Source organism: Glossina fuscipes, unplaced genomic scaffold, assembly GCF_014805625.2.
Source record: "Glossina fuscipes isolate IAEA_lab_2018 unplaced genomic scaffold, Yale_Gfus_2 112, whole genome shotgun sequence".
Lineage (NCBI taxonomy): Eukaryota > Metazoa > Arthropoda > Insecta > Diptera > Glossinidae > Glossina > Glossina fuscipes.
The window spans coordinates 3,205,840-3,229,534 of NW_023998455.1; the positions used below are offsets into that span (position 1 = coordinate 3,205,840).

General features: G+C 34.2%; 1 protein-coding gene across 13 annotated transcripts in view; it reads left to right on the forward strand.

The window, feature by feature from the left end:
- The window catches only part of LOC119639650 (tight junction protein ZO-2), a 188,971-nt gene extending 173,640 nt beyond the window's left edge, over positions 1-15,331 (forward strand). For 9 of the 13 annotated variants that reach the window (XM_038037178.1, XM_038037181.1, XM_038037183.1 and 6 more), the window contains 9 exons: positions 612-845; positions 1,121-1,734; positions 1,822-2,009; positions 3,449-3,542; positions 6,248-6,476; positions 6,541-6,832; positions 8,061-8,151; positions 10,595-12,912; positions 15,064-15,331. In XM_038037178.1, the coding sequence (XP_037893106.1) occupies positions 612-845; positions 1,121-1,734; positions 1,822-2,009; positions 3,449-3,542; positions 6,248-6,476; positions 6,541-6,832; positions 8,061-8,151; positions 10,595-12,912; positions 15,064-15,287 (4,284 nt within the window). In that variant the 3' untranslated portion in view covers positions 15,288-15,331. Of the gene's footprint in view, positions 1-611; positions 846-1,120; positions 1,735-1,821; positions 2,010-3,448; positions 3,543-6,247; positions 6,477-6,540; positions 6,833-8,060; positions 8,152-8,297; positions 8,338-10,594; positions 12,913-15,063 lie in introns of those variants that run through there. The other 4 variants (XM_038037179.1, XM_038037189.1, XM_038037191.1 and 1 more) reach the window with 3 other exon arrangements.
- Positions 15,332-23,695: the final 8,364 nt, after the last annotated feature.

Below are 23,695 nucleotides of genomic sequence, written 5' to 3' on the forward strand. Positions count from 1 at the left end.
AATTTTGTCCATTGTCTCTTATTATTTTTTTATATAAAAAATGTGTCTTCCTTTGTTTATCTATAAATTTATACACCTTAAAAATACATATCCACCAACAACAACAAAAAAATTTTCATCAACATCATGGTCATTTCCTCGCTTTACAATCATTCCCTATGACAACCTATCAAAAAACAAAAAAAAAAAAAAAACTAATCTTGTCTTTTCCACTAACATATGCTTTTCGTTTTGTAAAATTTTGTCCATTGTCTCTTATTATTTTTTTATATAAAAAATGTGTCCGTCCTTATATTTAAAAAAAAACCAACAACAACAACAACAAAATAAATTCATTTGAAAACAACCCGCATATGCTTGGCAATCAAACGTGTTTCTGCAAAATTATTTTTATCTCTTCCTTTTTATGCTTTGTTTCGTTCACGTTATCTTGTCTTACGTTTACGTTGCGTTTGTTGCTATATATTCTGTTTTTCATTGAAAATTATTGCTTTCACCTCCCCCCCCCCACCCAAAATATACCCCCTCCACAATTCTTTTCAATTTTATTTCCTTTGACAAAAAAAAAAAAACAAAATATGATTATAATAACACTAACAATAACAATCAAGCCCGTTGAGTCCCTTTCGGATGATTTCCTATTCCCTATGACCACATCCCGTTTGTCGTATGCATCCAGTCCTGAATCCGATTTGGAATTAAGTCCTGGGCCGTCAGCATCTCTGTCGCTCGGCAATTTACCGCAATTGGTTAAGTCCAGCTCAGATCCATCGATTGCCACTAATCAGGACAACTTGGATAGGGACAGAGACATAATTGGTGAAGGACTACCACCTCCATATACGGTAAGAGGCAAATTACCTTCTCATCATGAAAAAAATTATGAAAATAAAAAAAAAAGTAACATTATATATATATACATAAGAACAATTTTATATACACAGTAACAAAAACCAAAAAAAAAAAACATATCTTCATGTATGTCTTCTTAAGTTCTATTTGTCACAAAATTCAAATTTTTATCCAAACACTCTGCGCAAAGACACCAAATTTATTCAAAACTCTTTTCTATTGTTTCTTTAAAAAAACAAACAAAATAAAAAAAAAACCGACCTTTTAGATTCCGTACGATCATGCTGTCAACCCGACAAATCGTCGCCAAACTATGGAAACATCAAAGTATGGTATTAGCGGCGGTGGCGTTGCCGGTTATTCGTCTTCTGATCCTGCGACACCTGCTAATCGCCCTCAATCATTATATGGGATTAATGCTCCCGATCTGCCACCACGCATAGATCGTCAATCGAAACCGGGCCCTGGTGAATTGCCTATTAATACGCCACCGTCACGTTCCAATAGTTCGGGCGGCACAATGGCTCGTACAGCGCAGGAACGTCTTTTCGGCAAAGCCATTGTTAGCGATGACGTTCAAGCGGAGTATATTACTCGTACCGCTAACAATAATAGTAATAATAATAGCTCGACGGCGGACGCCCTTGAACGTCACCATGCCTCTTTGGAACGCCAGGCTCGCTTAAATGCTGCGCAATCGAAATTATTAACACCGGCCGGTGCCAGTTTACCACCTCCTTCGTCTGCTTCGACTCAACCCAATGGTTCTTATGATAGCGTATCCAGCTATGATTCATACAGTGCTACGCAATTAGCTATGCAAAATTTAGGACGCTTAGGTCCTAATGCACCCGATGATCTCAAATCAGTGCCAAATGCCAAGTAAGTCACCCTTCAAATAAATTCATTCATATATGTATGTATGTTTGTTGAAAAAGAAAAAAAAAAACTTAAAAACTTAAATTTTAGTGCTGGTCGTCCTCTACCTCCGGTAGTTTTGAACGCTCAACAATCTCAGCCTGAATACGGCCGCACTACACATGACCATCGTCAATATGGTGGTGGCGCTGGTGGCGTTGGCGGTGCAAACGATCTAAATCGTCAAAATAGTCCCGGTCGGCCACCTTTCCATGATATCAATACCACGCGAAATATAGGTAAAAAAATAACTCATTAAATTAAAAAAAAAAAAATTTATTTCTTCCCTAAATTCTTATAATAATCTTCGATGTTCGCTATATCTCGAGAAAATTATATAAAAATTATTTTATTACTTGAGAATGTATTAGTCGACCGATCGAGAATAAATTTGATATAAAATTTTTCAATTTGCTCAGTGGACAGCTATTGTGTTTATTAACTACGAACGCGGGAGGATTCAGTTGAACGCAGATATCTTTAATATAAACTCACTAAGAAACAAAATGCGAAGAAGTGATTCTTTGGGAAATCGGAAGGCGTGAGAAACATTGTTAAGTTATAGAAAAAGAAGAAGAAGACTTAGAATATTACATTGATCAGAAGAGATTTTTATCTTTATTATTGATTCTCCGATAGACATTTTCGTGCATACACGACCAAGGAAGAAGAGGAGAAAGGGTCAATTTAAAAATATGCAATATATAGGATGACTTCAGACAGATCCACCTTTTATTATACCGTTCGTTTCAGAATCACTTTTTGAATTAATTTAAGCTTGTCTGTCCGTCTGTCTTGTTTCCTTGTGCTCAATCTATGGATCAAAGACGAGCACTGTAGAAGATGGCTTGGTTTGGATCACTTTTCCGACCACTTCCCATATAAAGTCTCATTTTGAAAATAGTCATAAGAATAATTGCAGCATAGTGGCCTTGCCCCACTTTAGCGTTTTTAGTTGCTCTAATTGTTTGGTTATTTCAATAGTTAATTTACAGTTACAACTATGGAGAAACTACACCAATAAGAGTTTTAAGCCTCTTAAAAATTATTAGGTGGCTGCAAAAATGGTGAACATTTTTTCACTTGAAAATGACATTTATTGTGCAAAATTGGTGCAATATATATTAATCAAAAGAGTTTCCGATCATTTTCTATAATGTTTTCGGTAACTTATATTGCTTTGGAAGCAATCCATTCACCGACCCATTTTCAATTGCACTTCTTGAGTTTTGCGACCCCGTCTACCATCCAAGTCATGGTGCACTTATCTGAACAAGAGTCAAACAGGAGGCACCATATCTGGTGAGTATGTTGGGCATAATAGAACTTCCCATTCGAACTTCAACCGTGTATCCTGGATAACTCTTGCAACGAATGGCTCCAAAATACCATTTTCCGTCAAAGACGTCTAGAAACAGTTGATTCGTTAACAGCTAAGCTATTCGAAAGTTTTTTAAAACATAACACATATCGCTTAGGCGCACACCCATTAGGATGAGGTAAATATTTCTCTACCTCGATTTTTCGATCATGTGTGTTGAAAAGTGATCTTTGAATAACTGTAGAATTGTGTAGAGTATTTTATATTGATCTGCGGTTCACTATAGTCTTTTTACTTGTTTTATTTTCTTAACTTTCTATTTGATGTAAAATTTAATAAAAATTTTAAATGTTTTAGATCCTCGTACCGGTCCACCGCAGCGTCCTTCCAATCTAGGACTGGAAGGCAGTCCCCGTAAAGTCGAAACCAAAACTGATTATGGAAAATACAGGTATTTATTAAGAAATTCTATAACTAATACGAAAAAAGAAAAAGATATCAAAAGTAAGAAAGTTATATTCGGCGGAACCGAATCTTGCATACCCACCACCACCACTATGTTTTTCGCATTCTACTCTCCAAGTTTTTTTATTTGATACCCATATCGCTGGTATTATTAAAAATCAATCGCGCTGCTTACCCTATTCATTTTGAAATGACCCCATTTTTAGGCCGATAATATCTCTCCATTCGAGGAGTATACAAAATAGTTTTAAATACTCTGGTTTGTTTGCCTTATGATAAATAGGCGAAAAGCCTTAAAAAAAGGAAAAAAATAAAATGTAATTACTCGTAATTTTGTGTGGGCATGGCCGAATGGTATCATTTTTGGACCTAAAGAGTAGAGCATTTCGTAAAGTAAATGCGGCAAGTTGCAGTCTTCTAACTTTAATAATTTCTGATAATTTTTAATAAAAAAAAACCGAGTTGACTGCGCGCTTCTCCTCCGACCAATTTGGCCCGTTTTCAATATCAATCTGCTTGCAGAAACTTCTATTGTTACTTTACTTTGTTTTGAAGTCGATATTTTCATTTGTGCGATCTGGAGAGTGCGAACAACACACAACACCACACAGACGCACAGACGGGCAGACATCAGACTAAATCAAATCCGAATTTCACGTTAATCAAGAATACGTATACTTTAAACAGCCTCTGAAGCTTTCATATACATTATCGAAAATAACAAAATGAGTATACAGTGGTGATTATAAAATCTAAATTACACTCTACACTCATACTGTAAATATAATAAGTAAAAACTATGTATACAAATTTTACTTATTATCGTTTTTTTTTTTCTCATTTTTGACTTTTATTTTTTTTTTCTTTCAAAAAAACTCAATGCATGCTTTTTTTTTTTTAAATGAATTTAACTGTTTAAAAACATCAACTGAAACGTAATGTATTACAAAAAAAAAATTTAACTTTCAAATATCCTTAACTAAAAGATATCACATACCAAAGCAAGCTCTATACCATCATGCATGTCATCCTAAACGAGATTGTTTAAGACCGGCCATAACAACTACCACCGCTACCGCCGCTACCAAATATGCTTATAATCGGGATTTTTTTTATCCGGCACAAACGCTCGCTTTAGGGAAACATAGCATTATGCAATATATACAACAGCAAACGTCCATTTCGCCTTATGATACTTTGGTTTAATAACGTTTATCATATTAATAAACGAAATTTACGAAACTTTGTTATCATTCATACATACATGGTTTGCTGCTGTGTGCTGCTTATCATAGACATGTTAGAGTTTGTACATTTTTTTTTGTTTTTTTCTTTTCATAAAGATTTTTTATAGTAACCCAATTATATGTCCTTGAGTAAGTCGACCTTTATACTGTTATACATATTGTTATGTGTTATGTATTAATATATGAGTAATTAGAATAAATTAGGGAGGTATCTTCCTTCAATCCCAAACATTTCTAACCTATCCGCTTTGTTTATTCTCTACTACATTCAATTAATAGCACTAAAGAGAATGAATAATAATAGGGAGAGAAGAAGATTATTGACAAGTGGACCAAGCTACAAATTGGGTAGAAAACATTAATTCGTTGAACCATTCACTTTGCACAGTTGCGCAGACGGACAGATGGACAGATGAACAGACAAATATGCTTAGGTGCATTTCGAACTTCGAATTAGCTAAGAATTTACATACTTTGTGGAAGTTTTTGAAACACTCCTCTGCTAGTTACAAAAGTATTCGAAAAAAAGTAAATTTATGGCACAATATAACATTGTAGAAATAGTACAACATCGATCATAGAATACACAGATACACGGTCAATGTCGTTTTTGTAAATTTATGTCTCGTAGTTTATGAGTAATGAGTAAAAACACAATTCCTTTGATTCCATTCCTTTCGCATTCCTTTTGAAAAACAGAGACGTTCTCAATTTGCGTGATATTGTAGACGGACTCCGACTAAATTGGCCCATTTTCAATACCAACCTTCGTACAGAAACTTCCATTGTTTTTGCCAAATCTGGAGTCGATAGCTTCATTTTTTCGGCTCAGAGAACGACAAACGGGCAGCCCCCTCCCCCCTCCCCCCCTACCACTCCCATCCTTTAGAGATAGGTATGAAAACAAAACGTCAACAAAAAAATTGAAAAAAACCATCATAGGTGGAACTTTTACATACCATTGATAACTTGTTTGGTCTGATATCAAATGAGAGAATTGTTGTTCAGCTTAGAGTTCTTTAGCTGAGAGCGCTGTATTGATACATTGATTATAAGAGGAATATTCTTCTTATTGTTCCTATGCTGTATAAACTTGTCTTTTTTTTATTGAAAGAACGTGGGACGACTTACGAACATACCCAAGTAAATTCATATATCGTTTCCTTGGTATAAGATAAAAATCTCTCTGCTATATAAAATAAAAGTTTCATGAGATATTTTTTTGTTATTAGCAGTGAGTGCATTCTCTATTGTTATTCTCTCTCTTTGCTTTTATTTGCATTTGCTTGTGTTAGTCGCCTTTACTCTCATCCAGTGCTTTAGTTCGTTCCTTTTTTGTTCTTCTTCTAGCGTATCCCGTTTTCTTGTCCTTGATATGTTATACTGATTATTTCACACACACAGTTGCCTTCAATTTTTGATGTCTTTTCTTTTCATAATGCAGCCGTAGTAACTCTGCTTCACAAGCTGATTATAATAAATTATCAAAAACTGCATCGGGGCCTCCAACGTCACATATGGTTGTACCGCCAGCGAATATAAATGGTAATAATACACCTAGTAGTTCGGGTAGCGGACCTTTTAAGCCGGTACCACCACCGAAACCGAAAAATTACAGACCACCACTCCAAAATGCTGCTAACGCTAGTGCTGCACATCAATGGGACACCGGGGTAAATCGGATTTTCCAAGGATTTACAATAGTTTCATAAAAGTTGATTTGTATTTCTCATCCAGGAACCGGGATCACCACGCTCACCAAATGGTTTTTATTATCCTCCTGTTCCTTCCCACCATCATTATGGCCCACAAGCAACACCGGGCTCTCCACATCACGGACCAGCTAGTAATACAAGTATATCTGCGACATATGCCTCAAATAATAATTACGGTCCTCCCGCAACACCCGGTTATCCTACACCCGTTAATGGTTATAATACTGGTAATGCAGGTACAAGTCATCATTATAATGGAGGCAGCGGAACCGGACCATATATAGCGCCACATCGTGGCATGCCACCACCCATAGGTAAGTTGTCAAGGAGAAAAAAAAATAGTCAATGCCAAATTTAAAACTTCAAAAAATGCCTCAACATCTTTCTAAATTCAGTTTTCCGAACCATACTTTTGTGTGTTGTATGCTCTAAGCGAGAACTTGAAAGAACACTGCATTACTTTCCAAAACGAGCTATCCTGTCATAGATGCATTGTTTTTTTAAGCAATAGAGAATAGTTTACGTAAAGAAGTTTTTTAGAATCGAAAGAAACTTAGGAAAATAAAGGGAACTAATAGGTCGAAAGTGAACAAAAAACAACAAAAATCAGAGTTTAAAGCTAGAAGTTTCACTTTAAGAAAAGAAGCAAATTTCTCTACAGAGTATATATATATAGTCTTGATCAGCATCAAATTCCAAGCCCATTTAATCATGTTCTTATGTCCGGTTGTCCGTCTGTCGCTTACCCAATAAAAAAAGTGTACCGAACTTTGATATTTTTTTTCAATACTTTTATAACGTGTGAAAGCAAGCTTCTAAGCCCAATAAAATATATAAATTCTTAGGCAGTTTCGAATTTGGAATGCAGCCGAAGATGTCCGTCTGTCCAATTGTATATTATCAGCGGTATATATTCTCTCGCTCGCAATAATGAAGATGTCGTTTACAAATATGCAAACGAAGTTGCGAATAACCTAAATCGATCAAAGGGCACGCTCGTAACTTACACACGTCTACACAAAAAAAACTGTAAACATCTTTGCTTATTATTCATAAACTACACCTTACCCCTTTTATTCCGAAAATAAAAAGAAAAAAAGAATCGCATCCACGAGATATTAAAGAATATGAAAATATAGTTCCTTTGCCTTCTTTTCTGTCGGTGATGCGTGTAACAGATTTTGGTTATTTACGAACTTAAGCCGCCAAAAACGGCAAGAAAAGCTTTGTTCTTTTAAGCAAAAATTTGAAATGAGAGAATAAAAAATTTTGAGATTAAGAGATCGGGTCTGCATCGCAAGCCATTCACAATAGACTTGATTGTATATACTTGATGGCGCTTCCCATAAGTAATTTAATGCGTTTTTCTAAAGTGAACTAAGGTTTTCTTCCCTTCTTAAGTAAAGCAAAAAAAAAATATATATATATATATATATATACACATATATATATATATATAATTGTAATAATATCACAAAATCACATGCAAATCGTATAATAGTTTGCTTTTCCTTCTATTTTGAAATCATCACTATGCCTTAGATTTGGCCGGTAGTCGTGAACAGCGTGGCTCAGCTTTTGAATTGTATCGTAAACCACAAATCGGTACAACCGGGCACCATCACAATTTAAGGTAAATATTCAATTTTTGAGTTTTATTTAAAAAAAAAAAATAAAATTTCTTTCTTTTTTTTCCATTAACTTATCCCTTTTATAAAAAATATTGTTAACGAAAAATGTTTTTATTTTTGTTTATTTAAAAATGAAATAAAACGCAAGCAATCTCGAGTTTTTTTTCTTATAAATAATTATATAAAAACATTTTCATTAAAAAAAAAAAATAATAAAAATAATAATAATAACAATAACAACAATAATTCATGAACGCACAGAACAACTTCCACTGAAACAAAAATTTTGTTTTTTATTTATTGCAAAAACCAATCAAACAGACACTAAGAAGATTGAACGGCAATTGATTTACAGTATAAAAAATAAATACATAAATTTAAAAAAAAAAAAAAATTAAAAAAAAATTAAAAACATTTTTCGGGTCAATTCTTTTAATTTATTTATTTTTTGTTTAATAAATATTGTTTTAGAAGAAACTATTTTTATCTCTAATGAGTTAAAATAGAAAAATAATAAAAAAAATAAAACTTAATGAAATCATTAATAAAGGTTGTGTCTTTTAAAATATTTTTTAAGTTCAATACATACATACATACATACATACATACATAGTTCAACTAATTCTTACCTTATATGTTACTCTCTTTGGCTCCTCATACATATGCATTTCTTTTGTTGTATTTACGGTTATTTAGTTCCTTTGTGTTCATTAAACTCATTCAATATTGTTTTTTGAAAAAAAAATTAAAAAATAAAAAAAATAAATAATTTCTTGTGGGTTCTATTGTTATGTGCGTGCGTGGTATAGTGTAAGAAATTCTAGGAATTCCATCCTATAGAACTTTCCAAAGTATAGTACTCTTTCTCTTTCCTTTACCTCTCCCCCACCCATTCAATTGGTATTTGCAAAATAAAGAACAAAAATTAGTTTTGGAGTAAATTTATATATATATACATATACATATGCATATATATGTATATATATATATATATATACAATTCATAAATTAAAGAGTCGATGTGCGTGATTGAGTGGAAATCCTTAGAATATTTACAAATTTAAGAAAATTTTTACAAGTATTTTATAAACAAATCTTTATCACTCCTTGCCTTTCGTCCTCTTCCCCTTTTTTACCGCATTGACCTGAACCTCATAACACAAATTTAATTCTATTAGTCCGAACAATGAAACCAATGACATATTACACGCTATGTGGGTGTTACAAAACAGTAAATATTAATTGGCGCCACTCTCCTCGTTTCCCGTTGCGGATATATTCTAGGTAGTCCGGTGGGAACCACAGAAAAACTTATCAAAATTAGAAAAAAATTTCTTAATTATGTGCCCCCCTCCTCACACTCCTTTAGAGGTGTATTCTAGGTAGGTCTGCTTACTATTCATACTTTTCCTCATCAGGCCCCTTTACAGATATGTTCTAGATGCTTACTAATTATACGCCCCGCCCCCAACTCCTTGAAAATATACGGTAGGCTGTTCAGTGCGGAATACAAAAAGAACTTATTAAATAATCGCCGTCGCCGTCGCCGCTAGGTAGCCCTCTGGGGACCCCCAAAAAATTTATTAATTCTACGCCACCTTGCTCGATGCCCCTTTCGAGGTATATTCAAGCTGACGAGAAACTGATTAATCATATGCCCCGCATTTCTTTGGCGATATACTCTTAAGTAGTCCTGTGGGTTCTATAAAATACTTATACGCCCCTGTCCCCTTGGGGAGTATAAACAAAAATCTATTAATTGTACGCCCCCACGCTCCTTTAAAGGCATATTCTGGTAAATGCAAAGAAATTTAAAAGCAACTCATTAATCGTACGCCTCACATTTCTATGGAGATATATTCTAATTGGTCCTGTGAGTTCTATAAATACTTATACGCCCCTGTCCCCTTAAGAATATACTCTACGTAGCGAACGTACATAATCCATTTAAGCTTGAGCAGCGTGAATAACTGAATCAAATAATAATAATGTAATCCTCGAGTCAGTTCCCAAAAATAGGCAGAAATCAAACGGAGCGAAATCAAGCCGAATTGTAAGACCATAGTTACTTACAAATGAATGAAATATGACACTCAAACAACCAATAAAGGGCAGAAGGCGCCTTATCGTGATGCAATAACTAAGAATTGCCTGTCCATTATTTTAGCTTCACATTAGCGACGTCTCTTAATCGAAGGAACCGCAGTAATGTTTACATGGGGCGTTCATCCCTTTCCCCCGTTTTCTCCAAACTAAACATAAACCCATGAAATGTTTTTAATTTTGAAAATACTTGTGAAAATTTTTTGAATGAAAACCACTGGCCCGAAGAAAATCGAAATAGCTAAGGAAGCCTACTTCTTTCTTTAAACCTGCCTTCCTATTCTTTTCTTTTCTTTAAAAATAAAAACAAACGCAAAAAATTGCTATTAAATTCTCTCTTAGCGAGATGGGTTCACCATACGGTAGCGCTCAAGAGCAATTATACACTGATTACTATGGCTTGCCGCCGCCGCAACATAAGCAACCGCCACCTCGACGTTCGAAATCGGCGCCACGCTATCCCTACGATTTACCGCCTGCGCATACAGTCAACACTGGCTACTATCGTAATAATTACGTAACGCCGACGAACCCTTATCACTTACAGCAGTATTATCCGGAAAATGAGATACCCCCACCGTTGCCGCCACCTAAAGTGAAAAAAAAATCACTTTTAAAAAGTCCTTTAACGGTTATAAAGAATGCTTTAATCAAATCAACTCGTCCCCTAAGACGTATGAATAGCATGGTTGAGCCGGAACGTAAAGCAAAAGGTTTAAGGCGTCAACATTCGATGTTGGAACGTGGCGTTCAACGGCCCTATTACCCCGATGAGTATCCCACTTATCCAGCCGGTCTGGATGAACGATATTATGCACCTAGAGGGCCCATTACACCAGAAATGCATCATCATCATCATCATCACCATCAGCAGCAGCAGCAGCAGCATCAGCAACAGCAGTATTATTCAAAAGATCAACATCAACAACAACAAAATTGCTCTAGTCTTAAATTATCCGATAATGCGTACAATCAAAATGTAATGAATGGTACTTACCAGAATTTGGAAACTGAAGATATTTACGGTCACCTGAGTACAGTGCCTAGGGGAGGTCGTCTGAAACCGTCCAATGAAGAATGGAACGGCTATGAGGACGATAAGCTCTATGTCAATCGAGCCCTAATCGATTTGGAAAGGCGGCAAGCTGAAGCAATGGCTGCCATGCAAGGCCGCAACGGTAGAAGAATTATTCGCAGGCATAGTACAACAACAGCCGATCGTGTTAGCAATCAACGTAGACCTTTAATGTTGGCTAGCGATTATGATCGTAATGAGGATTTACTACTTAGTAAACCTTGTCTCTATTCGAATGATGATATACAACATAGGGCTCCAAATTCAGAAGTTATGACTCGTCGACGATTCTATCCGGGGACTTCTCATGAAATCGCCGATATGAACGATCCGATATATCAGTCACGTCGTGACGTACAACGTGAAATGCAAAAACGTCATTTATATCAGACCAAAAAAGAGATGCAAGAGCGCATTATACAAGGTAAACGTGATATGGAAAAGGAATTCAGCCCTCAGAGTAGTAGTACACATTCCGAAATGGATGAGAAGTCTGAGAGAGACTTCATGTATCAGAGCAAACGTGAATCAAAGGATGGAGCTTTAAAAACGCGAGCCCAATTACGAGAGCAAATCTATCAGACAAGGCGTGAGGCTTTAGAAAGTATGGCCGAGCCTGGCTATATCACGAAACGTGATATAGGTCGACCCGAGCCAATATACGAAACAAAAGAGGAAAGTATTCTACAATCGAGAGAAAACGAGACCGACGAGAAAAAGGAAAGCAAACACGATATTACTGTAGTCGAAATTAATCGTGAATCTGATAGCTTAAGTCGGTCCGAATTGCAAAAATCTTCAGATACTGTCATAGAGAATACCATTGATGTTAATGAGATGCAGATTTCTACTCCTAACTTAGCCTCGAAAGCCCCATTGGTGCAAAGTGAAGATTGCGATGATTTAGATAATGAACCAATCCAAGACTTCGATAAAACCGAAATGCCAACAATGATTGAAAATGAGCATAAGCGTGCCATGCTAGAAGCTGAAGAAAGCCCTGTTGAAATGAATGCTAGCGCAAGTAGATCCGATGAAGTGTTCGAAGTAACGAAAACGTCAAATGTTTTAAGCGAAAAATCTCCGATAAAACTTTTAGTAGATTCACCCAACTCGCCTATAGGTCAGGTAATACAACGACCTATGCGCACTCCTTTTCATATATCGAATATCTTAAAGCGTACCGCCCCACCGCCAACACTGAAACCTTTAAATGAAAGCCGCACGTCGGTGGAAACTCAATATACATCACAGGCTAGTTTGCCGGTGGGACCTCCAAATGCCACTAGTACCCCTTATACGAGCAATATGTCTTTGCCTATAGCTGGCCCAGTGCCTATTACGGCACCCGCTGCGGCCAGTTTACCGGGTCAAGGATCTTTTCCTCCGATACCGCGTGAGCCAATCACTACGAGGGGAATCTTCGATAGCACAGGTGGTACTTTGACCGATACTGTCTGGAATGTATCACTTCAAATACCTCCCCTTGCTATAGCGGCTGGCGTACGTCAAGAAATCTACTTTACTGTGAGTGATCCGCGCTTAGGACAAGCTGTAGGCGGCCCTCCTTTGGATATGGAAAATGGTTTGTTTCAATTATGTTTCTCTCTCTCTCTTTCTCTCTCTCTTTCTTTCTTTCTCTCTTTCTTTTTCTATCTCTCTTCCACTTTTCACTTCACTGTCAATTCTTCTGTAAAAAGAAAAAAAAACTTAATTCAACCACACATTAATCAATTATTTTCTTTTATCTAAAAAAGATTGTACAAAATATAATTTATTTTGCATACCACTTGATTAAATTTACTGCAATACTGCAGTACTGCAATATTTAAAGTTAAATTTTTTCTTGTTTCTTTTTTTTTTTATAATTTTTCGTTTTTACTAACGATTCCTTATTTAATTTTTTTTCATTTATTTTGCATCTAATCGTCTGTATGTAAGAGTTTCGTTTGCATGCGCAAAAATGATACTAACAACAACAACAACAACGGTAGTTAGCAGCGCTGATTTGAAAAGTTCTAAATGCGTCGTGTATACCTCATGTAGATTTCATGTGGTGTCCCGTTGTAACTACTAGAAATGATTCTAGTAACTAGTAGAAAAGCTTCTTAGAAATGCTTGGATACGAGCTTAGCTAGAGGAGGTAGTAGAGAGAGGAAGCGAGAAAGAGAGAGAGGCAGCACCGATAAAAATAGCCGAAGACAATTTTAGAGAATATGTCAAAGATCTTTTATATGGGACTTGAAGTGGACCTCTTTTTTTACCTTTTATTATTAGAATTATCACAATCACTTTCCCAGTTGATCTAAGTCTAAGTCTGTCCCTCTGTCCGTCTGTCTTATTATCCTGTGTTCAACTTACAAGTCGCAAATTTTTGCGATATTTTAATGAAATTTGGTAAACGGACGTGTGTTTGGCCCAAAGACGAACACTATCCAAAATAATCCACGTAATTCCACGATCCACATTATATGTTTATATCTCTTTATATAGCAATTTTCGCATAGGGTTTTCTTTTATTTAAATTTTTTTAGAAAATTAATTTGAAATCTAAGTGTAACTGAAATGTAGACGATTGGCGACAATATGGGTTTGAAAGTGATGGGGGGAACAACTTTTGTCCAGTTTTGTTTTTTTTTTTTTTTTTTTTTGGTATGGAAAAAAAAGTAATAATAATTTTTGAAGTTATTTTAGGTTATGTATAATTATTAAGAAAAAAGGATATAAAAATGACGAGAGGCTGTCTGCAGTCGACAAACTTTTTGGCGCAAATTGCATTATAAAAAGCCGAAAAGAACTAATCATATAGAGTTAAACTTACCTCTAACGGGACACATAGGGAATTTTAAAAACTTTAATCCTTATGTAACTGACGAGTGTTTAAGTGAAAAGTCACTTTTCGAAAAAAAAAAGAAAGTGGTTGAATAATTGATCCGATTCGAACCGTATTCAATAGCATTAGCCTGTAAATTGAACGTAAGCAAACAAGACGGACGACGGACAGACAAACTTAAATTGATTGGATTTGACAAAATAAGCTTAGATTGAAAAACTGCTTCTGATTCGATCGATATAATAAACGAAAGTTAATTCCATCCCCATTCCTTTTGCGTATTGCATACATCCACACAAACTTAGTATACCTTAGTATAAATGACACAACGTGTGTCCCTCCTTATATCAATAGGTAATTAACACACAAGCGATGCATGGTATGGGTCCTGTAAAGTTTACTGAAATGCGTTTTCTTTTTTTCTATGAAAAACTAATTACGCAAAATCCTCATCCTGATCTCTTAATATTAATCGATTAACAGAATCAACGAACATCAAATCTTTGCTAGACGTAGTAGGCAAACATTAAAGATTTTTTCGCTTAAATTTCATTTCATTTATTTCATCGAAAATTCAACTATCAACTAACAGCCGGCAAAGCCGAATATAAAAAGCACTTGTTAAACATAGTGTCTTAAATTTAAAATAATACATTATATTATATTTAATTATATGTTATTAATTTTGGAATATGGTTTTTCTTAATTGATTTTTAATTCGTTTTTATTTTAATTATTATTAAGTATATTTATTGTATATTTATTAAATACATTAGGGTCCTATATATAATAATGGCCTTGCTTAATGCACTTAGTTATAATAATTTGTAAAAAAAAAAAAATAAAAAAAGAAAAAAAAATTTTAAAAAATATTTTCATTTTCATAATTATACTTTTAATTAGGTGAAACCATGTTGTCGCCATTAGTTATGTGCGGCCCTCAAGGACTTGAATTTTTGGTACCTGTCACTCTAAACATACCACATTGCGCTGGGCGTACAGCCTCCTTGGGTTTGGCTCTAAAAGCTACCGATAGCGAAAAAAATTTACATACCGAATGGGATAACATCGATTTACCAAGCAATGCCGCAGCTCATACCGTATCCGTTAAAGTGGATCATTTTTAAAAGGAAAAAAAAAGTAATAAACAAAAAAAAAAAAAAAAAAAAAATTTAATAAATAAAATTTAATAAAATCGACAATAGTTTAAAAATAAAGTGTATTATTTATAAAGTATATAACGACATATATATTTATACATAAATATAAAATGAAAAAAATTAACAACAATTTTTATACGCGTAGAACCATTCAAGCATAAGTATTATATTATAAAACTGTTTCTTCAAATTCTCTTTTTTTTTTACTTTCATGATCTGCCCCTTATCCCCTAATCTTATCATAGAAATGTGTTTCTTTTGCGTGAGACTTTTTTGAATTAGTTATCATTAATAAAAATTAATTTTGTGATAAGAGTTTCATTAAAAGTTGAAAATAATTGTAAACACTAGGGGCAGTTGATAGCTATCGATATCGACTAAATTCGACGATAGCAATTTTACGATCGAAAGTTTTTTCATTCGAGAATAAGAAAAATCATGTATCGACAGATGTTAAGCTACCACTCACAGCTATCGAGTTTACTCGATATTGATATCTATATATAGGTCATTATCAAGTCTATGTAAAGAGATATAATTGCATAAAATACTACCTAAGTAAAGCTACTTAACAATATCTCTGTTTTATGTATTTTGCAATTAATACTGAAAGTAGCATGCGATAAAAAAATGCAAGAAATGTTTCATGAAATTTAACTCAAGTTCTAATGGGGAAAAAGTCACAAAAGGACAGATTACAATTTTCGTCTGTGATCATTTCCATCAATTGGAAGAGATTTTACCTATGGCTATTCATAAGCATTCTTAAAAAAGAGGTTTTTTTGCATGCATACTGCTGTGTCCAATAAGTAAGACCAATTTATTATTTTTGATGTCCAACAGTGTAGGGTTACTAGAAATGGAGACAGCAAGGCTTTCTTCTTTTTGAACACAGAAAGTTTAGCCGTACTTTTTTATTGAAAATGAGGCTGATCAAGTAATTACTGTAATTGGTACTCGATATCATGCTGTGACCGCCCAATTATTTATATCTAACTTGGCTGCCATCGATGTGAACGACATGTCGCTTCGATAAGACGGTGCAATTTGATTACGGCATCAGTTATTACCTCGCCGTGTACTCTCTCGTTTCGCGAATCAGAATTTCGATAAAGGATGGATGCCACATCAACGCATAACAAAAACAAGGCGCACTTATTTTTCTGCACACATGTGTATGTTTTTTCTTCGTTTCTTACTTTTTAATAAAATAAAATAACGGAATAGTTAAATTCCTGTGAAATTCAGAAATACGAGGTGTGTTCAAAAAAAAAATTCATCTTTTAATTCTCTCGAAGAATATTTGCTTATTCATCAATATCTATCTTGTCCTCTTCGAAGGAAAGCCCCTCCGATGTAACCTAGAAGGATCCATTAACTAAAACTCAGCAGAAATGTTCCTAAGATAAAAGCAAACTTTAAATTAAAATCTACAAGAGATTTTGATCCTTCAGTATGTGTGTACCCGTTACGCAAATTTCAAATTTGACGAAACGACTTCGTATGAAAATTAGCCGATTTTCTATGAAGTCAAATTCCAAAAATGATAAAACCAGACACGCTTTTGGCTAGCGCTTCTTTCAATTCTCGAATTACTTCCGATATGGGTTTTCTTATATGGCCTTGACCGATGCGGAACGAAGCAAGCTCCACCCTTCATGGGTGTTTGCGAACAAGCAATGAATTTTGAGCTAGCGTATTATCTTGGTGTAAACCAATTATGCTTGACACGAGCCAACCGCCTTCCTCAGCAACTTCTCTCATAGTGATTCAATGTTGTGGACGTGCTGTGGCGTTCAGGGCCGGCAATGTTCTTAAAATCTTCTTGACCTCTATGAAGCGCTTGTGCCACTCAAAAACGATTCTTTCACTCAAATCCTCACTCCTTTGATCCTCTTTTTTCGATAGAAAAAAATCGCCAAGCACAACAAAACCCATCTAATCTTTATACCTATGAAAAAGAAACTAAAAATGCAAAAAAACCGGATAATGTCTACAAAAAACAAAAATTCGAAAATCGAATATACTTAGCCCGCAAATTATGAAAAGTCATCTTTTTTTCGTTTTGAACACACCTCTTATATACTTGGTTAATTTTTGGTCTCATGCTTTGAGTATATGATAAGAGTATCAATAACGTGTCTATGAGTGTATTCGCTAAGGCGAGTGTTCAAACGCGTTGTGTATTGGCCAAACATTTTCGACCCAGCCTATCTAGAGTGTCCCAAACTTTACGTAAAGTTTTTTTTTTTTTTTTCTTTCATTGAATCATAATCCACATAGTATATGGAATAGGGCATCGGGCAAAAAGTCTTCATGGCATTACTAGAACATACGCACTTCTTTATCGACATTCTGATTGAACTGAAAAATACATCTCGAATCTATTTTTCTAACCGCCGTACGTATGAAGGCGGGCTATGTCACATATATTTGACAATTGGTCGCGAAAAGGTGAAAGTTTATTGAACACTTCCCTTAATAATTAAAATTGATTCGAATATATGTTTATAGATAGAAAATATTTGAAAAGAATAAAACCAGTTGATCGAGCGACAACTAAGGGTTCAGAGGTAAGCGATCAAGTTTACGATGACATTTATTTCTTTGACTAAATTTGCCTCTGATCGAAAATTGTCCCATATGTTTAATTGCTTTTTTTTTTGCTTTTGTTGTTTTAAGAAAAACCTTTTTCAAAAATATCGCAATAAGAAGTATCCGTGGCTCTTTCCTCTTCCAGATGTGAGTAGTGTCTGATATTTTTATTTCAGTCATTTTTACATTGCATTGCATTGCTGTGCTGTAATGGTTCTATAATATATTTAAATAGATAATTTACATATTTGTGGGTGCCTTGTAAAGGAAAAAGAGATTTAAAAAAAAAGACTAAACACAAATATAAAAACAAAATAAAAAATTGTTTAATGCAAAAAAAAAAAAAAAAAAAAATACTTTACCCAAAAAGAATTTTGAATAAAAACCTTAATTAAATGTGTATATAAATACTAGTATAAATACATTATAGTTTTTTTTTTTTTTTTTTTTTTTAGGTCTTTGTAAGAAATAATTTACTAAATGAATTCTTTATAAATAAACATTTTTCTTTTCTTTCCTTTTGTGTTTCTATTTTTTTTTTTTAAAGAAATTAATGTTTTTTTTTTTTTTATGTTTTATAAAGTTAATTTTAGAAAATTATTTGATTTTAAAATAATAAAATTGAAAATAATAATTATGAAATTCAATATATAAATATAAACTTTAAATTAACAATATTCTCTTGATCACATGCATTAAATATACAAATATTTTAAATAAAACTTATATTTAAACCAAATAAACAAAAAGAAAGAATTTCTTTTTTTTAACAAATATTTTTAGCAGCTGAGGTTCAACAATTTGTGAAAATTTCCTTAAAAAAAAAAAACAAATATCACAAACAAAATTGAAAATTTAGTTTTTGTCACATGCGAGAAAAATGTCGACATATTTCAATGTAAAATTGTTTCTTGTCGTAGATGAAATAAATATATCCCAACTGTTAGAAAATATTTAGGGAATTCGTAGAAAAAACTAAAACAATGTGTAGAAAGCGTAGAGAAGACGTAAACGATAGGTGGAGGAAGCACAAACATTACATACAGAATACCATTCAGCTCTGCAAGTTATCTACACATTTGCTATGCATTATCTAAGTGACGTAGAGAATATATGGATAATACATAGAGAAATCGAAAGAAATATGACGCTCTACTCATTTTTTTTTTTTTTTTACCTAGAATAAACGTAGAGTTAAGTAAATAACATGTGGAAAACACTGCATAACTCTAGAGATTCCCTACTTATTTTCGAAATGTTATGTACATGATGTAGAGGATGCAGCGAGAAAACCATCCAAATTTAAAACTAATTTTTTACTTTTTTTCTATGTAGAAACCAACATGCAATACCATAACCTCTCTACATATTTTTTACGTACTATACACATGACGCAAAGAATGCGCCTAGAATAGGTAGGTAGGCTGCACGGAGCAATTATGTACTCATTTTCTGTATATTATCTACGCGTAGACAACAAGTAGAGAAAGTACTTTCGTCAACTTTGTTTCTACCCAAATGAAGCAATTTTATGTCTTTATACTATGTGATTTATTAAGAATATGATAATATTATTATATAACGGTATCTCTTCTATTATAATATATTTTTATATTCCATCAGTAAATACGTCTAATAAAAGAAAATGTTTATTTGAACTGAATAAAACTTTATTTTCTTCTACGTTAATGTTGTCGTACACTCATAGGTTATAGAATGATAAGAAAACGAGGTAATACCTTCAAAAATTTATGCTGTTCCATGTAATTGTCCGTTGAAATTATCTTATTTAGGATTTCTCTTTGGGATCTTTTAAGATACATTAAGAAGTAAAGAAGAAGAAGAAGAAGAAAACTATTCTTCGAAATCATATATAGGGTGGAATTAATGCTGATAGATCCATAACTTTTACTCTCTCCCTCTTTCTCGCTATACTTATTTTTAAGTTTACGTGGATGTCCGTATTTCTGTTTTTATTCTCTTCAATAGTATTATTTAAAACAATAAAATTATAGTCGGACAAGGTCGACCATTCAATATCCCACACCACTACCTACCTACTACTGCACGTCAATTTTCATCATCACATAATAAAACTTCGACTTTTCTGCTCTACAAAGGATTAATTTTCGAGAAACTCCTCATTAGGGTAAGATCTGAAAAATAGGCCGAGATATTCCAAATTTGGTACTGTTAATTTTTTTAAGTTAAATTAGTATTATGATAAAATTTTCATCGGGCAGCATTGGAAATTATACCTTTGTGTCCGCATGAACTTCATATTTCGTTACATGAGAAGGAGTCCAAAACGAATTGCCCCAGCTCGACCAACATTTTCATACCAATTTAAAATGCCGAAATAGTATTACTTAGTTGCCTTTGCCGAGAAATTTTTTTCCATACAACAACTTTTCAGAATAAGACCTTATAGGGGGAGTGTCAGACTACGTTGGACTATGTACCAAAATGTCTCAAAAAATGCCGCCTGCACAGTTGAACATAAAAATACATGGACAGACATTAGACGGAGGGATAGACAGACGAACAGCGTATGTGGACCAAATAGGGGGTCAAAATAATCCCTTTTGGTAGAATAGACCTGCTCGACTTCTTGCAAATTAGGTCAGGTTCGGAAAATAGCGATCATTTTGTATAAATAAAAAGCAACAACAAATTCTCAACTTTAGCATTAGATGCTTTGCAACCGAGTGTGCGAAGAGAGCGATAACTGTACTAAGCGAAGAAGTGAAGATAGTCCGTTTTGGTAGAATGGACCTGCTCGGCTTCTTGCCAATTAGATCACGTTCGAAAAATAGCGATCATTTTGTATAAGTAAAAAGCGACAACAAATTCTCAACCTCGACCAACTGCACTAAGCCACGTGGTGTACACTACACTATCCTTACTTGTTTTGCGTTACAAGTGTCATTATGTGTAAAATGCTAATAAAATTCTCGTATTGGATCACATCAAGCATATGCTTGCTTGTCACACGCGCGATTGTGTAACGGAAAGCTCGCCTTTTTCGTTATTCAAGAAACCATTTCCCGATCCTTGGCATTCATTTCAAATTCTCTTTCTTTCTTCTTTCGATTTTTCATCTGTTTTTGATTTTGATTAAAAGTTTAAAAATATTTTTTTTTAAATTTTTTTTGTCATTTTTAAAAATAAAAGGAAATGTTTATAAATTTTCAAAACTTTTGCATTTTAATGATGCTAACGGCTTCCAAATTGAACGAGAGCGGTGGCGACGATTGCCTTTCTAATCGTAAAGAATTTGAAAATTCTTCAAAATATTGGAAATATATCGTTGAAGTTTATTGTTGGAAATCTGGTGAAGTTACCTTTAGCTATGGAGTCATATTATCCAAGTTTATTGTATTAACAAGTTTCAAGGGAAATGCGTTAAGGCAAATATGCTACATCGGTTATAGAAATCGTTCACATTTCGGTGCAAAAGATGGCCGCATTAATTGGACAACGAAAATACCTTATAAAAATTCGACGGATCAGTCTTCGCGCGAAATACAGCTGATTCTACTTGATACGGGACTCGATTTATGGAAATCAGGGGCCAAAGCTATGGATCTACCTACTAAGAAAGTAAAACAGCCTAGCAATTGTGTAGTTGTTGGTCTGGCATTACCGATCGAATGGAAAAGTAGAGTAGTTAATAAAAAAGTTGATATCATAAATCCGGATAATTGTTATACGATGTATCCACAACTTGATCATAATATTATATGTATACAGATTCCGAAGGAATTTGATACATGTTCGCAATGTGATGAATACATTGATGGCTCCGCTCTTATATGTGATGACGTTTTAACAGGCATTGTTGGCCCGACGGCTACGGCGAAATGCAAAGCAGACGAACCACGTAGTTGCGCTGAGCTCTATGAGTCTCGGCAATGGATAAAATTGAATATGGAATTTAATAAAGATCGAAAATACAAAGAAAAGATCGTACGGATTGGCTTTTTATTGGAAGGCAATTGGATCAGCCATTCTCTTGGTGTCATCATTGGTAAAAATAAAATATTAACCGCTGGAGGATTTGATTTCAATTCAAATCAATCGGTATTCAAGACCGAAACAGGCAAAACAATAAACGAAGGTATCATCAACTTTGATACAAACTCTCGCGTTCGTTACAAAAATTTAATAAACTTGACACCAGATTGGCCCCTCGATTGGAGCGACATTCATTTAAGCGTTCTTTTAGTGGACAATGATATAATATCCGAAGCGGAAATAATGCCGCTCCCCATGCACACACCTAAGGTATATAAAAAGTGCTTTGTAGTTAGCAAGCACCCGACCTGGATTAAATATAAAGTTGACGTTTTGAAAAGCTCGCAATGCCGCGAAGAAATGCCAAATTATCATCAAGATTATATATGCATACGACTGAAAATGAGTGGACTTAATCATTGCGCTCAATCGATTGATGGCAGCCCACTTATTTGTAGCGACTATCTTGCTGGTATTGTAGCGAATTACGGCAACGGAAAGGAATGCATCGAAAGTAAACCACGTGTCTGCTCGCCTGTTTATAAATATATGCACTTTATCCAAGGCGCTATGCGGGAATTAGATGCTCGCTCGTCGAATAACCACGTGGCCGCTTTATCGTTCATTTTCGTTAAGGTTTTTACATGTATTTGTATCTGTAGATCTATTTAGAAACGAAATTTCGAAGGGACTAAAATAAAAATGAAAGCAAACAAATAGAAAAAAAGAAAAAAAAACAGACGGTCCTGACGCGCTTTAACTTCATTCATATGTCAGTGTGCGTTTGATCACCACACGCTCGATTCGTGATTGAAGCACAAGTTCGGATGTAGGCATACTCTGCCCGAAATCAAGTTTACAACATGGGGGGAATTAAAAACATAGAGGTGAATGGCCGATCATTCGCTTAATAGCGTTATTTATATAACGACTTTTCAAATATAAGACCATGTCTGGGGAATGTTCGTAAAACCGGTTCAGTCGCATTCGTCATTGGGCAGAAATGCGTCGTTGTAGCAAATTTCATCAAAACATCTCCAAAAATTGCGATCTGCCAGTTAAAGGCAAGCACGCATAATGGCCGGCCAGCCAGAAAAGTATATTTTGATTGATTAGTTGGGAACTTCTAGTCCAACATCTTTCTTACTGTTTTTCTTAACTTCTCAACTACACTAACACTAATAAATATCTTTACGAGATTTTTATGTTCACTTGAAAGCAAAAATCCAAAGCAAAAATACATCAGGATAGCTCCGGTAAGAGTCCGGTTTTATATGATTCAATAACGGACTAAGCAAGCTGCTAATACGCTTTATACGATCAAGAAATCTTTCATCATTTACAACTTTTCAATATTAGACTGAAAGCGGATTGACAATTTCAGAACGTTGAATACTTTGGGGCGAGGAAATATACTACCGCCATTCGTACGTATATTAAGAAATGAATCAAACGAGTTTTAATCCGATTTTAGAGTAAAGTTGCAGTGATGTAAGAGCGACAGATAATGAAAGCGAACTGGAACTGAACCGGAAACAAATAAAATATTATTGAAAAATTAACGGAAAATACATGAAAAGATAAAAAATATATATTTGTATAAATATATATTGTATATGTATATAATAAATTCTGTGAACATATGGTGAAGGGAAAAATAAGATAATTTAAATTCATTAAAAACAAGAATAATAATAGAAAACAATGAATGAATGTCCAAGTACAACAAATAAATAAATAAATTGATATTTTTAAAATTTTTA